The sequence below is a fragment of the Chrysoperla carnea genome, chromosome X, assembly GCF_905475395.1.
Source record: "Chrysoperla carnea chromosome X, inChrCarn1.1, whole genome shotgun sequence".
NCBI lineage: Eukaryota > Metazoa > Arthropoda > Insecta > Neuroptera > Chrysopidae > Chrysoperla > Chrysoperla carnea.
The window spans coordinates 15,711,634-15,728,661 of record NC_058342.1 but is presented as its reverse complement, the minus strand read 5'-3'; the positions used below and the strand labels follow the sequence as shown (position 1 = coordinate 15,728,661).

At 30.8% G+C, this 17,028-nt stretch overlaps 1 protein-coding gene across 1 annotated transcript; it reads right to left on the bottom strand.

Annotated features, from left to right (window-relative positions):
* Window positions 1-5,212: 5,212 nt before the first annotated feature.
* On the bottom strand, window positions 5,213-16,417 carry LOC123302371 (guanine nucleotide-binding protein subunit beta-1). Its single transcript, XM_044885282.1, has 8 exons — window positions 16,106-16,417; window positions 15,706-15,808; window positions 13,271-13,416; window positions 12,887-13,180; window positions 11,102-11,303; window positions 8,969-9,185; window positions 7,415-7,551; window positions 5,213-5,260 (listed from the first exon to the last, which is right to left on the bottom strand). Exons 2-7 carry the CDS (start codon window positions 15,760-15,762, stop codon window positions 7,445-7,447), a joined length of 1,023 nt encoding a protein of 340 aa, XP_044741217.1. The 5' UTR covers window positions 15,763-15,808; window positions 16,106-16,417; the 3' UTR covers window positions 5,213-5,260; window positions 7,415-7,444.
* Window positions 16,418-17,028: the final 611 nt, after the last annotated feature.

Genomic DNA, 17,028 nt, shown 5'->3' with positions numbered 1-17,028 from the left:
CTCACTTTTTACGTCCTGAGTACACTGTAAAACTTTCAGAGAAGACCCACAACCCACTATCCTCTCTAACTTAGATCCGTCAGTATAAAATACGACGCCCTTTGGCTTAACCTCTCAAAAAAGGTTTTAGAATTGTGGAAAGTTTCAAAGATAGATGAATTTTTTCTTTATACCATGATATTTTATATTTGTGAACTGCAAGCTGCTCCTAATTCCAGCTAAACGAACAGTTGGAAGGAAAAAAATTAGCTGGATGGATAATCTAAAAGCTTGGGCTGGAATGGCATTAGAAGAAATATGCTAAAGTAGTCTCTAACACCCCTTAAAGGGATATGGAACCATACATACATACAAGTTGCTCCTAAAAGAGGATACCTTAAAAAGGACCAATCTTAGTGGAGGGAGGAACGTACTTGTGGTACTACAAGATAGATATGAAGTACAATCGCAGGCGTTCCGAAGATCTTAATCACTTCCAAGGGCCTCTGTTCACAAAGTTGTTGCGGCTATTACAGTATACTGGTTGGGCGACAGGCATGCTCAACGCCTGGGCCTGACAGTGTATCACGACTATTGCAGGAGCTGTCACAGTATTGAGGAGGAGACAATGTCTCATCTGAGATGGACTTACTTGAGCCAACCTCTCTTTGACGACCTCTCCGACCTGGAGTCCGTCGACGTCAAAGCTCTCCTGCTGTTCATAAACAGCTCCAAATGGTTCATGGAATAATATAAGGTTTTTGCACAATTCTCAATTATCAAAACAATTGCGGCTTCTACAGGACACTGGCTAGGTGGCAGGCACGCTGAACGTCTGGACCTGACAGTGTATCATGATCATTACAGGAACTGTCACAGTGAGGAGGAGGAAACGATGTCTCATATTCTCTGTCACTGCCCAGCTCTTGCCACGAGGAGGTGGACTCACTTGTGCCAGCCTTTCTTTAACGATATCTCTGACCTGAAGTTTGTTGACGTGAAATCACTCCTGCTGTTCTTAAACAACTCCAAATACTTCATGAAGTAGTGGCCGGGGATTGGCCAACCTTTTTTCGGTATCACAGCGGACCCTATGGTCTAAGTTTGTCCCAACCCAGGACAGCCACTCTAACGTAACCTAACCTATATTTTATTTGACTAATATTGTATTTTAGAATCGAAGTAGGTGGGTAACTGTTGTAATAAATAAAAATGCATTAAATTTTGACTGTTTTTATTGTTTATGAGACGTATTAAGATTACAATTAAATACATTATCATAATTAATAATATATATTATATGTATAAGACAATGGTACATCGACATTTCACATTCATATTTGTTGCATTTTGAATTTTCACTCGAATGAACAACATTTCTCAGGTTATTTTTGTTTTTAATTTTTATTTTATTTTTTTTTTAATCTTTTTTTGGGATTTTTTTTGGATTTTTTTAAATATTTTTTTTTATATTTTTTAAAATTAATAAATAGCTTGTGGATTTTTGTTGGTTGGTTTTCTTTTTTTTTTTTTTGGTTGTTTGTGTGTATAGTTTTTCATGGATTTTTCATTCGAAAATTGTAAACAAATTTCCATTGTTTTTAGAGGTTTTTGTTAAAAAAAAAAATCAAAAAAAAATATTTTAGAGGCGATTCTTAAAAAATCGTCAAGATGAAAAAAGCTATTTTGTTTTTTTTTTTTTTTTTGTATAGAAAATTTGAATAAATTAAAAACTGAGCTTTTTGTGCGTCGATGAAAAACTGTTCTGTGGTAAAACTTGATGAGCCAAAAATTTTTAAGATGAACAATTTTTTTCATCACACATGCGCAGCCCATTTTTGTTTTGCTTGCACAATTTTTTTTATTTTTTATTTTTTTTTTTTTAAGCTAAAACACGATTTTTTTTAATTATAAATGGAAACTTACATTTAAACATCATACAAGATTTTTGATTTCTTTTTTTGGTTAGCGCAATCAAAATATTTAACAAAAAAGATAAAATATATAATATATATATAAAAAATGATGAAAAACAGAATATCTCTGAGCGTGCGCAGTTGGTAATAAGTTGTTTTTGTTATCTGTCATAGAGATAGCACTGTTTTACGTTCCTTTAAAAAAGAAGCGCGGGAATTTTATGCTTGAATAAAATTCCAATGCTTGAGAAAAATCGATAGCACTTAGAAAATGAAAAAATTTGTAAATGCATATTATCTTTTGTGCAGAGAAAAATATCAAATTCTACATTGAATTTAAAAAGATTTTTTTTTTGGGTGTACACAATCCCCGAATAGTCAACTGAGCCCTTTTTTCCTTTAGTTCGTACACAAAACAATAAAAAATAAATAATTATATTGACTATTCGACGAATCGAACACTTGTTGTGGCGGCGAAGACAATTAAAACCGAAAAAACAATTACTTTTTCAAAAAATCTACATTTAATTTTTTTTTTTTTAAATTATTTATTATTTTATAACAGGCACACACGCATTCATAACAGTTTTTTTGGACATATTCATACGATTTTTGTTTTACACGATTGGACCACATACACTCACGATAATTTAATAGACGTATGTATTTTTCATTTTGGTTTTTCATAATTTTTTTTTTAGGTTTTTTGAGATTTTATTCTTAAGATGAATTTGTGTTTTTGTGTTTATTAGTTAATTTTGTGTTTTCTTATTTTTTCAGTGTTTTTGTCTGTGTGGGAAAAAATGCACATATTTTTATGTTTTTTTTTTTTTTTTTGGAAAATGCGCGGTGTGGAAAAAACGATGCCAGGAATAGATCCATTATAAATAGGAGATTTCGTTTTTTAACATTTTAATCACTAATTATCTCCTAGAGAGAAAAGTCAGGAGAAATTAATTTAGTTTCTTGCCCAAGCCCAATTGTCAAAAGACAACCTGGAACATCAAAATGTTGGTTTGGGGCCTTAACCACCCAATGAGTTCCCAGTAATGTAATATTTAATGATAGCTAATTCATACAATTCTAAATTAGTGGCCAGTTAATTATTAAGTTACGTGGAGCTGATTAAGTGACGCTTTTACAAAGCCCCAACTCTATTTTATGGTACAACAGCTTGTCTTTTGATAATCGGGCTTTCATTTCCTCTCGTATAAGGATAATTTTCAGTGAGAATAACCAAATTAAGCTCTTAATTAAAATTTCTCTCAAAAGATAATTACTTGTAAGAGATAAAATGTATAAATCGGATATAACGACGGTAACTGTAGGTCCCTTCAATGTCGTTATACACGACTTTCGACTGTATTTCGATATACCAAAAAAAATGTGCACTCAAAGGCAATAACTTTTAGAATTAAATACTTTTTTTTTTTAGTTTAAAAAATTTAAACACACACCACTAGTGGAGACATTTTTATTATGTATGTATGAAAGTGCGCGCGCATGTTTTACGCATGCTTATAAATGACTTTTAAAACTACATACGATGAGAATGTACGGTTTTTTTTTATATTATTAGGAAATTTGCTTTTTTTTTTGTTTAAAAAATGATTTTTCACGGAAGATCTTTGATACAAAAAACTTATGTTTGAGTGAAATGTTTTATTGTGTGTGTGTTTTTATGTTTTTTTTTTTTTTTTTTGGAAAACGGATTTCTCAGACACAATTCTAGTAGCATTTCTGTAGCAGCCCAAGAGTGCGCAAGAAAGCTATCTGAACATGTTTTTTTTGGTTTTTTTTTTCATTATATTTTTCTTACATATTAATATATAAAATATACTAATTTTTTTTAAAGCAACATTTAGTTTCGCCACTGGCTTTCAACTTGCAACTTCCGCAATTTGAAGGCTAGTGGTAATTTTAAGACTATTCATTTTGTCAGCTATGATGATTAAGGAGATATGAAATTACGGAGTGGGGGTGAAATTTCAAAATTGAATAGTCCCCCATTTGGGTTGCTTGTAAGCTTTACATTTAGGAACAAAATGGGAAGAGGACTATATGACTTAAAAAAAAACATTCAAGCTTTTTTTTTTTGAAACCATCAACGACAGCGGCGGGATTAGGAAAGGAATTGAGTATGATGTGGGGTAGGGTTGGGGTGGTAGGTATAGTAAATTTATTATCCATAATTAGATTCTCTAAGATGAAATGTTAGAATATAAATACGAGACTGTTTTTCATTGTTACCGAAAATTCTCGAACAGAAAAACAATAATCGACCATAAAATTTTTTTAACAAGTAACCCAGAGCCATTAACTTACTTGTTTAAAAGAAAATGGTCGAATTACTTACATATATATATATAAATATTATATTTATTTATATTATCGAAAATTTTAGGTACAAGTAAGAAAAACAGTTTACAAAATTTTTTGGGTTGCATTTATTTTTTTTATACAATGGCACATCGCAATGTTTTTCGAATTTTTCACCGAATAAATTAAAATTTTTTTTTTTATTGTATTCTTAAAAACTAATTTTATATTTGATAGTGTTTTTTTTTAAATTTTTTTTTAATTATTTCCAAAAATTTTTTTGAACATTTGTTTGGTTATGGTTTGATTCGTATATGGGTTAAGTGTGATGTTTTTTTGCTTTGAGAAAACCAAATTTTAAAATCAATAAAAAACTGGCACAGCTAAAATTACATACAAAATTCGAGCTGAAGCTTAAAAATAATTTCAAAGGAAATCGGTTTGAAATTACTTTCAAGTCTTTGTGGAGTTGAGCGAGCTTTGTGCTTTTTTTTCAGCTCATTTTTTGTTATAGGAAAAACAAAATTCACTACTAGCGAATAATTATCACAAAAACAGAAAAAAAAAACACTCAAACATGTTTGAACATTCTTCTTACTTCAAAAAGATGGCAGTAGGTGGTGGCCAAACATGTTTTAGTTTGATTTACAATTAATAATACAATTATGAACAATTGAGACGCGGCGCAAACGTCGTTATGACGTCTGAGACTTGTTCAGTTGTCTAATTTTTTTTTTTGGGTTTTTTTTTAGTTTTAGTTTTGTATATTTTTTGTTTTAAACACATGTACACAATATTTAATTACTTAAAAATTCATTTAAAACTTTTTTTTTTTTGTTTATTTTTACTGTGCTAAAAAATGAAAAATCAGAATAATAATAAAATTGTTTTTTTTTTTTTTAATGGTTATAATGTATGTTGTAAAATGGTTGTAATGTATGGAGGATTCCCGCGTTTTTCATGAATAATTTTTGGTTAATAGTTTTTTTCTTTTTTTATATTTAATAATTATATGAAATAGTTGTAAAAGTGTTCAAATATATAACCTGAAACAGAAAGTATTTATTAGATTCAAAATTATTGTTCATGAATAAGAATGCAGGGTGGCCACAGAAAGACGACATTTAAATTCCCTGTTATTTCAAAGTTTTCCAGAAAATTTAAAATATTTTAACCAGTCAGTACTCGCATCAACCGTTTGTTAATCTTTAGTCACGTGATGAGAAATTTACTCACACCTTCTGCACATCCGTCAAATATTTCGCGCGTTAAATATTCTTTAACTTAGTAAATCATAACTTCTACATAATTTTATATAAATTTATTTTTTAATATACTAAGCTCAGGGGTCGACAACCTTTTGAGTCGAAAGAGTCAAAAATTACAGCTTTTCAAACCGTTCTTGTAAACCGTTAGAGATAGAACTAAAGTTTAAATGTAAAAGCTATTCCTTATAAACAAATTAACATCTTTTATTTGAATTAGTTTTTCGTAAACATCACTGTTTACACATGAAGGAGCGAAAGTTAACTTCAACTAGTGGTTTTGTGAAACATTCTAGAAAAGCAAAAGAAAAAGTATTCTCTTATAGTCTTTTCTGGAATTTTTGTTTTTCTAAAATGTTTCACATAACTGCTAGTTAATAAGTTAACCTGAAAAAAACAACACACTTTTTTTTATAGTTTTGGAGAAAATAGACACCAAAGTTTTTTTCCTAGTGGCGCCATCACGGCTAAACAGTGATGTTTACGAAAGAATAATTCAAATAAAAATTGTTAATTTTTTCATAAGGAATAACTTTTACATTTAATATTTTGTTCTATCTCTAACGGTTTACAAGGTGGATACTTTTTCATTTGATTGAATGAAGAAAAAAAAACTCCATTTTAAAATTGGCATTATCTCGGTCAGTTTTGGAGCTAATTCGAAAATATTTGCAGAAATACATCAGCTGGAACTTTGAATTGAACTTTTTTTTTTATTTGATTCATATTTTTTTTGTTATTTGAAAAAAACTGATTAAAACCCCCCAACTACCCCCAAAAGGAACTATCCCTAATTACACTGGAAAATTTCAAAGATGTATTAATTTTTCCCTTTTAGGTATTTACTTTAATTGTCACATTAGTATCTGATTTACATCAAAAAAAATATTATCAAGTGGAAACAAGCAATTGACTGAGTTAATTGTTGTAATATCATGTATAGACAGTGTTGATGACCCAATCGTTTGTTTTTTTACGTCATCTAAATATTGAAAGATATCATCCACTCTCATATAGCCACACACATGTAACTGATATTCCCATATAATACATACTAAAAAAGTTTGGACCCCCGTGGGTAAACAGTGATGTTTACGAAAAAATGTTTCAAACAAAAGTTGTTAATTTTTTTATAAGGAATATTTCTTGCTTTTAAACTTTTGTTCTATCTCTAACGGTTTACAAGCTGACCCAATAGGGCTTTTCATTTTAAAATCACGATTCACTTTTGTTTCGTACTAAATGATTTATAACCAATGTGATAAAATGAATAACAAATATTTTCTATCTTAGTCGTACTTATTGCTGTCAGTACGAAAAAATAAACCCTGCACTTGCGCTTACAACATGATGAAAAGGCCTATTGATCTATGTTGCTCATTTACGAACTCAATCTTACTTTTTACCTCCTAAGCACGCTTTAAAATTTCAACTTGATATCATTTTTCGTTTTCAAGTTATCGTGTTGACACACAGACTGACAGACAACCGAAAACGGACTATTTAGGTGATTTTGTGAACACTTGTACCAAAATTAGCATCATTATTTACAAGCGTTACAAACTTGGGACTAAACTTAATATACCTTGTATATATTTCATATACATGGTATAAAAAAACACTATTTGCATTTTCAAAAATCAATTCAAATTTACTTCAAAAACTATGTATGAGTGTCATGATGTCTTGAATGACATCACGACTTTGCATACAAGCATTTTTGTGCATGTTGTAATCAACTAACCTGCTTCGTTCTACTAAAATAATAATAATCCTTTTTCGTTATAAAAAATAATTTTGTGTTTCATTATCTGCATATAATGATTAATCATAAGAAAGTTTTATCCAACCGATTTATTCTTAGTGGGCAAAAACCTATTGTACTATAATGTCTTGTATTTTTAGGGCCAAAAAAAAAAAAACAGGATAACTTACCTTATATACCATAATGTATATATAAATAATTTAGTTCCAGATACGCAAGAAGGAATCCCAAGATCCTGTACCAACGGCCATGCCGTTTTCCGTGACACCAAGACAAGATACGCGATTGTCGTGCCCGGCAAGAATACCTGTAATAAAAGAAAAATTAATTATTTACCGTTGAGGGATGATAAGACTGGATGGAATACGCTCAAACTCATAATCTAAATCATCTCAAGAGGTCCTTTCGCTGACTGGAAGTAAATTGTGTATTTTTTGTTAAATTGACATTGGCGGTGAAAGTACCTCCTTAATTCAATAAAATAAAAATATCTGACTTCGTAAAAATTAAAGTAGAGCAAGAAAATATTGCCAGAAATCAAAGTATTTACTTGCTACCTTAAGAACTTATTTTCCTGCTAGTATTTTTTTTTTCGGTTTATTTTTTATTTCTGAATGTTTTCAGGCAAAAGTTATAGCTGGAGTACATACGCACAATTGTCCGCCAACTAGTAATTTAAAGGTCCTGTAGTCCAGGACCAGATAATATAACTCGGCTGGCGGAAAAGTTGGGTCGTAGTTTACTCTAACAACGTGTAAAATGGCCAATCTAAAATAATTCAAACCTCGAAAACTTACCACTTTTTCGAGGTCCGAATTTTTCTAAGTTAACTCAGAAGTCGCGGTATTTACCAAACTTAGAATGGATGGTATTTTTAGGTTATACTGACCGCAATCTACAAGACCTATTTTGATTTTTTTAAATAACTGCATTTTTGGCCTAAAAACTCAATTTAAAGATTTTCCGGAAATGGTTGATTTTGACGCCGGGACAAGCGCTATTCGAAAAAATCAAAAACGAGGTAAAACAGCATAAAAACCACTATCTTTCTTGGCATACATTTTATTTTTAGATTCAGCCTCGTACTTGAAAAAAATTATTGTAAAACACGGTAAAAATGGGCATATCTGGGCCCCAGGCCCATATATATACTTTGCGTGTGCACTCTAGCTACAACTTTTGCCTGAAAACTGTTTTGATCTGACTCCTCTATTCCAACTTAAGACTCAAGAAAATCAAAATTTTCATGCTAAATTAAAATTTTGCGCTTAAAAATAGCCATATCTTTTTTTCCTCACCAGGGAGAGGAAAATGATCAAAAGTATTTTTTTCGAAACGGGCTCGATTTTAACTACCAGATTAATATGATATTTTTTCTTGTAATCTAATATTTTTTAATTAACAATGGAAGCGAAAGGACCCCTTAAAAAGAAGCTTCTACTGTTTATAAATCGAAATGAATCAAATGAGGCTATTTATTGACTTTGATAGCTAGTCATTGTTGATTTAATAAGACAACTTCTACAGATATATATGATTTAGTGATTAAAAGAAAGAAACAAGAATTCAAACACTGTATATGTGCGAAAATATCTTTCAAAAGACAGTTTAATTTGATAAGGAAAAGTCTTCAACGAGATGAAATTCCGCTAAGAAGATTTACCAACAGTTTGGGAGTCCATCCTGAAATACCTTTAAAGATAAGGAAGTATTTATATATTTACCTGCTCGTTCTGTTTTCATTGAATCCCAAACATTGCAATTGAAATCATCATAACCAGCCAAAAGCAAACGACCACTTTTACTAAATGCAACAGATGTTATACCGCAAATAATGTTATCATGTGAGTACATGGCAAGTTCTTGATCAGCGCGTACATCAAATAATCTACAGGTGGCATCATCACTTCCTGTCGCAAATGCAAAACCATGAGGGAAGAACTGAAATAAACAAATACATACACACGTTAAAATTATCTTATATATATATCAACGATCTCGGAAATGGCTCCAATGATTTTCATGAAAATGAGTATGTAGGGGTTTTTAGGGGTGAAAAGTCGATCTAGCTAGGTCATTTTTAAAAAAAAAAACGTCATTTTATCCATGTTTTCACTGAAACATACACTGCAAAATATGACTATTCCTGGCATCTATTGGTTTATATCGTAATTAACGAAATAAAGTACATTTTAAACGGTTCTTATATTAGGGATAATGTTTGCGTCTTTTTAACTCAAAAAATACCGAGCAAAGCTCTGTCATTCAGGTACTCAAAGAAAAAATTCAGCTAAATCTTGGATTCCAATCTTATTCTTTACAAATATAAGAGGTAGTTAAGGGGACATGGTTCTAAAAATCGATTTTTATATTTTCTGATACTACTATTTATAAGAAATATTCTCGGGAAATTTGAAGTCATAAGGCCGCTCTTTTTTGTTTCTTTGTGATACGAAATTTCTACGGCGTTTTGTCGTGGTTTTCGTTCAATATTGCTTGCTTTTTTCACGAAGTAACAATAAAGTGTTGCTGGTGTTATTCTGGGACATTTTCGAAGTATTTTCCGGTGCTCTAACGGAGTATCTATGTTCTCCTTTGATACTCCGTTAGAACACCGGTAATACTCCATAGAAATCTAGATAAAACGCTGTAAGGATCTCTTGCCACACCTGTACATAAAACTTCGCGTTTCCATCGCTAAAGTATCACTTAGACTCTAAGAAAGTGTAAACTGTAGTAAGGTCAAATACTCAAATTGTCAATTTTAATAATCAAATATGTCTTCTTAAGGCAGTACGAGCACCAACGCAATTTTAGATTTAAATTTGAAATTATTTGTAACTTTGATGGCGAATTTTGTTAAAACTTCATGAATGTAGACGAAAAATAAGAATAAAACTTTTCGATATTTGCCTTGGTTTCAAAATATCAAAAGCTAAAAATTAAAAAAAAAATTTGATTTTTGGAAAATTACTACCGATATCGAAAAATAAACCCTTCCCAAAATTTTGAAATTGATTTAGACTTAGAACTTCGTATAAAAAAAAAAGCTTTTTATTTATCCTCATGATAAATTTTGTCCCATACACGGAGCAAAATATTTTACAACCGTTGAGCCCAATTCACGGATTGAAAAAATTTAAAAGTTAAAAATTAAGTTAAACTAATAGTTTTTCAAAATTTGCCGTACATGGCAAATAAAATATCATGGTTTGTTCTTTTTTCGTCATTTAAAATGAAAAACGAATGTCCCATATTTGGGACAAACATTATCAAATGATGTAAAAACGAACTAAGTGGCTGATTATCATGAGGTTAAAATTACCTTGGTTCTCGTACATCCTTAATAACTAGCCATATGATGTTTTTGTAAATTTCAAAAGATTTCGATTATATCCCAAAGATCTTTTAACCATGTTAATTAGGATATATCCCACTCGTAATATTGTGTAAATTTTTTATAAGGTTAGGTTAGAGTGGCTTTCCTGGGGTGGTACACACTTAGACCAGGGGATCCGTTGTTACACCAAAAAAGGATTGGTCCATGCCCGGTCACTATTCTATGAACCATTCGAAGCTGTTTAAGTACAGCAGAAGTGCTTTGACTTCAACGGACCTCAGGTCGTCAAAGAAAGGCTGGCTCAAAAGAGCCCATCATCTCTTTATGGCAAGAACTGGACAGTGACAAAGAAGGTAAGACATCATTTATTCCTCCTTTTCCCCACAATGACAGCTCCTGCAATAATCGAGATACACTGACTATTCAGGGTGCCTGCCTCCTAGCCAGTGTCCTGTAATAGCCGCAACAATCTTGCTTATAGATGTCCTTGTATGAAATATAATAAATTTATACTTACAGTAACAGCATTGATATCAGATTCATGACCAGGAAATGTTTGTTTACAAGCACCATCTCTAACATCCCATAATTTGGCAGAGGCATCACAAGCCCCAGATACAAAACAACGCATATCTGGTGATAATGATAATGACATTACATCACCAGTGTGTCCAACAAATGATGTGCATTGTTGCCCTGTCTCAATATCCCACAGCGCGCTGTAAAACAAAATGTTTTATGATTAGATATGTTTTCTACTTATTCAACTATACAGTGTGGCCAATCTAATTTTAAATTTTTTTTTCTGACAAAAAACTTTTACTCAGGTAAATCGAATTCAAAAACGATGATTTTGTGGTTAAAATTGATGCAGAATATATACATACATTCCAACATATCGAAGAAGAATCAGATCTTCAGAATTCAATTCCAGAAACTTACAGGACTTTTTAATCAATTTTCTTAACATTTTCAGGTTTACGAATATATTATAGTTTTAGTATATGACTAGGAAAATGGCTTTCTGTGAAACTTTCAAATCGCCCGCAAAATATTCCTCAGGTCGTTCTAATCAAAAACTCTCCCGACCACAAAATTTTTTAACGAGTAGTTTTCGAGCTACAGTCTATATAACTATAATATATTCTACGTAGCTCGAAAACTAACCGTTAAAAAACTTTGTGGCCGTGAGAGCTTTTGATCAGAACGATCCGAAGAACAGTTGGGGGGCGATTTAAAAAAGTTTTACAGAAAGCCATTTTCCTAGTCATATAGGTACTATAAATATATATATATATAATATATATGTAGCTTTTATCATCCGTAGCTCGAAAACTACTCGTAAAAAGTTTGTGATCGTGAGAGCTTTGGATCAGAATAATCCAAAGAACATTTTAGGGTGGGCTAGAAAAAGTTTCACAGAAAGCCATTTTCCTATCTAATATTGCAGGGTCCTATGGAACGAAGATTTAATTAGCCGTTGATAATCAACTCAATAATTTTGATGCTTTGTACCAGGGGTGACAAAATTATATTAAAATTTTCACATCTAAATTTGAATCTTATTCTAATATTTTCCAAATATTTTGGTAATATAGTTTGGGGTCTTGATACGAGCTTGAATGGGATGTAGATAAAAAATCAATTTTTGAATTATTTTAGAATAGCGTATTTTATGAAGGACAATAACATAAGTTTTTAAAATGAGTCTTGTAACTACAATTGAGGATCCGAGTAGAATAAGGGCGTAAATGTCCTAAGGCCTATTTTTTACTACGATTGATGTATTCGTTATGACAGCGAAAATAGGGTACGTGCATCGAGTTTTTTCTTTTCTACCAGTGATGAATTTATCAACTTACACAAAAAAAATTTTGGAAGGTTAAATATTCTGCGGAAATGAGCTTAATTTTGTGCCTCCAAACTTTTTATGTAACTATTATTTTTCGAGTTATTTAACGATAAAGAAAATTTTTTTTTTACTTTTAAATTTCAATATTTTGAAAAGTATGAATCCGAAACTTTTTGAGCATGTTGTCAGTACCTAAATAAAATAAATTTGGGAAACTTTCTTTTCATTATAGCTCCCTTAATTTTTGTGCAAATGACTTGAAAAGCTCTTAATCCAAATTTTCAGATTAATCGGAGCGATAGGGAAAAATTTAGAAGTTTAAGCCTCGTATACTGGATTATATCCACAATATTGGATATTCTGATCGGTGAAGGAATATTTTTAATGTAAAATCATCCATGCTCTTCGAACGCAAGTTAAAAGAACGAGTAAATAAAAACAATTACTTACCAAGACATGTCACCAGAGCTGGTAACAATTTGATTATCGTCCAAGAATCGGCAGCAACTAAGATAGCCGGTATGTCCTGGTAATTCACGAAATACACGTACATTGCCTTCACGCGTTTTCAAGCTATATATCGAACAAATGTTATCCAAACCACCGCATGCAACATAACTACCAGATGGGGCATATGCACATGTCATTACCCAACTGGAACGCAATGGGATTGCGTGTACTTTATTCGTCGTATGTGAATCCCATACAATCAATTTACCATCTTGTGAAGCACTCACCAAATTCCTATCAAAAACAAAAAATAATTTTAAAAAATTTCCAAGTCAAAACAATTTTAAGATTTTATATATAGTAATAGAAACAAATTTCGTTTACCTAGAATCAGTTCCCCAGTGCATCGCATAGATTTTGGCAAGATGTCCACGAAGTGTTCTTCGTGTTCGCATCTGCACTCTGCCAATTGGTTCCAAAGAGGCCGTGGCTTGTACAAGCGATGTATCGCAAGCCGCCTTTCTAGCATCCTAGATAAAATAATTTATTAAATATACAAAAAATTGTCGATTATCGGTGATATTATAATTTTCTTGGACCAAATAGTTTCGCTATCGAAATTTCGAATTTTAAAAGTGAATGTTAAACGAGTTCATTTTTTTTTTGGGCAATTAATCTTGTTTGAGGTAAAAGTGATTGTAAAATGAGTCGATTTTGGTGGGAATTTGACCAAGTTTCAAAATTTCAAACAAATTTTTTAACTGAATGTAAAATGAGCTTATTTTATGGTAATTTGACCAAGTTTTGAAAATTCGAAGAATTTAAAAAGTTACTTGAGAATTTAACCAAGTTTTGAAATTTCAAACAAATTTTTTAAGTGAATTTTAAATTAGTTCATTTTTGTGGGAATTCAATCAAATTTTGAAATTTCGAACAACTTTTCAAAGTGACTGTAAAATGAGTCCATTTTGATGAGAATTTGATCAAATTTCGAAATTTGTGAAAAAGTTTAAAAGTAATTAATTGTAAAATGAGTCTATTTAGGTGAGAATTTGACCAATTTTCGAAATTTCGAACAAATTTTAAAAGTGATGTTAAATGAGTTCATTTTTGTGGGAATTTAACCAAGTTTCAAAATTGCGAATACATTTTAAAAGTGACTGCAAAATGATTCCATTTTTGTGGTAGTGAATATAAAATGAATCCAGTTTTGTATGAATTAAAAACGAGAAATTTAAAATGGGCCAGTAAAAATTAAGAATGCTAATTTAAATAATTCCCTTATTTTCCAAACCATCGCAAATTGAGACTTACAATTTTCGATAACTCGGTTTCCATTTTTAAGGGAATTTGACCAGGTTTCGAAATTTCAAACTAATTTTAAAAATGAATGTTAAATGAGTCCAGTTTTGTAGGAATTGAAATCGTGGAATAATAGCCCAGTAAAAAATAACAATGACAATTTTAATATCTCGCTTAGTTTCCGTAAATATAAAAAATTAAGACTTATTTTCGATATCTCGGTTTACAAAGTTTGGGTTTTACAGTTTTCCATCGACACAATTTGGTATTTTCATTTGCTTATAAATGCACCTTTCATTGAGATATGTCTTGAAAAATCCGATTACGAAAATCAACCCTTCAGCTTCATTTCCTTAAGTAAATCGGATTTTGATATGGAAATTTCATCCAAATTTTAAAGTTTGTCTAAGTCATAAATCATAAGTCATAAAAATAATAAGTCATAAGTCATAAAAAGAGTTTGTCTAAGTCATAAATCGAAATTTAAAAGAACCCAATTTTCAATGCCTGTACTAATTTTCAGATAACGAAAATGATTTTTTTGGTACATTCAGTAATTTAGCAAATCTAGCGAACTTAAAACCCACATAAAAATTATTCACGGGAATGCAAACGGCAAGGCAGAGAGAAGGTACGACACGACAGTGGGAAATTACCACCCATAGTCATACATTGCAAATGAAATAAAATTTTTGTTAATGGAGACAAAATTTAATTGAACCACCTGATCGCACGACTATAATTTAAGTAAAATTAGACCGGGAATCACGAGTTCTCAATTTCGAGCATAAAATAGCTCCTTGATATAAAATTTGATTTGTTATGTATCAGAAATTTTGAGGGGAATAATATTTTTAATGGAATTCAAATCAAGGCGGGACGTGGTATTATGCACCTGAGTAGGTGCACCAGAGGAGTACACCTGTTATAATATTTACAGGTGTTATTTTTGAACAAAAAAAAAAGGTTTTTAACAGGTTCAACTTTTACAAAACCTTAAAATTTGTGATTCGAAAATTTCTCGAAATTCACAGAAATTTTTTTTAATTCTAGTTTTCGATTTTCTTAAAAAGAAATTAAAAAATTTGAATCCTATTTTTAATTTCTCTTGATAAATTCTAAACAAAATCTACCATTAAAATTTGGCGCTCAAGGAATTATAATATTTTGGTCATTTCCGGGTAGCGACAAAAATGCATCAACGAAAATTTCAAACCACAGATTTATATACAAACTACGGTTCGGTTTGATTTATGAAAGTTAAACTTCCACCGTAAAATACTGAAGTTTTGCTTAGATTATAATTTTTTTTTTTAAATCTACCAGAATCCATCCATCTTAGATCGGTTTGTTTTGGGTAAATAAAAATCGGACCGGTAAAATTGAGAAATTTCTATACACTAAACGAAATGTCAAATGATGCATTTCGATTTGTAATTAAAATATTAAGAAATTTTCTTGAAAATTTGTCGCCCCCCAGAATATGCACAGAATAGAAAAACTCAAAAATTACTTACTCGAATGGCATTTTTGAGGGTTTCTGCTTCTTGTCTAAGAGCGTCTAGCTCATTCATAATGCAATGGCTATCTAGTTACTCAGCCAATCCTTGGACCACCCTCCTAAAATAAATTGAATTATTTTACCAAAAAAATTTAAAAAAAAAATCCCCACCCAAAAATAAAAAAATTAGAAACACACTCTGCACTGAATTAATTTTTTTCGAAATAAAATTCGAGTTGATTTTAAATGAATAAGCATTGATATGACACCATGAAACAGTTTTTTGACAAGTCCGATAAGTGTGAGACTTGCATGAATTGTGATCACAAATTTATAATTCGAACACTGACCCCTTAATAAAATATCTTAAAATTAATGAAAAATTAGATAAAACTAAAATTAAAATAAAAACAAACCTTCAATAACCTTCAGACGGTCTGATTTCAACAGACCGGTCGCTATAAGCTATGCCGTTGTACAGCCCAACCCTACAAGTCCGTAATATAAGGTATAAATCACAATTGAGTGAAAAAACACTTTTGATACACTAATTCATTTAGTTTAATCGACACCATTAGTTTCAAATAAAACACTAATTATTTAATGAAAACTCAACACAATTATTCACATAAAATCCATTAAAATTAAATATCACAAAGTTTCATACACTTTTTAATCTTAGACACGTCAAGTTACAAGTCGTCTATACCTTCCAAAATGGCGGCTTTCACAATTCTCGTTATATTTGAGAATTTTACTTCGATTTATTTGAGCAGGGTGCGGTATAAAATATAATATATCTCTCTCACTTTATGTTATTTATAATATGTATTGTTTGTTGTACTCTAATCGTACGTTTAATATGTTCGTTTATGTACGTCGTAAATGGTGTGCTGTTATAAAACGACATACGTTCAAGCAAGGGCGTATTTAGCCGAACCGCAGTCATTCAGAACGTACGTCTTATCAGTATCCATTATAATCGATATCCCGAATTTTCAATTCAATTACAGCGCCATTTTTGTCCACAATTATTTTTTCTAACTACTATTTCATTTACCGCTAATATTTAAATACAAATACACAACAATAATAAAGTTTTCATGATTATATCGTAAGTTTGATAAAAATTCTATTTACGAATTTTAAATTTTATTTCAGATTTAAACATGTATATTTCAATTTTCTTTTGAAAATTTGAGAGGTTTTATTTTTTTTTTACTAATTAATAATAATTTCACTGATATCAAAACTTGCTAATATGGGATTCAAAGTGGAAAATAGCTTAATTATTACATGGGGCTTCCCATTTTAAAAACTTGCTATTCCAGAAGTGCAC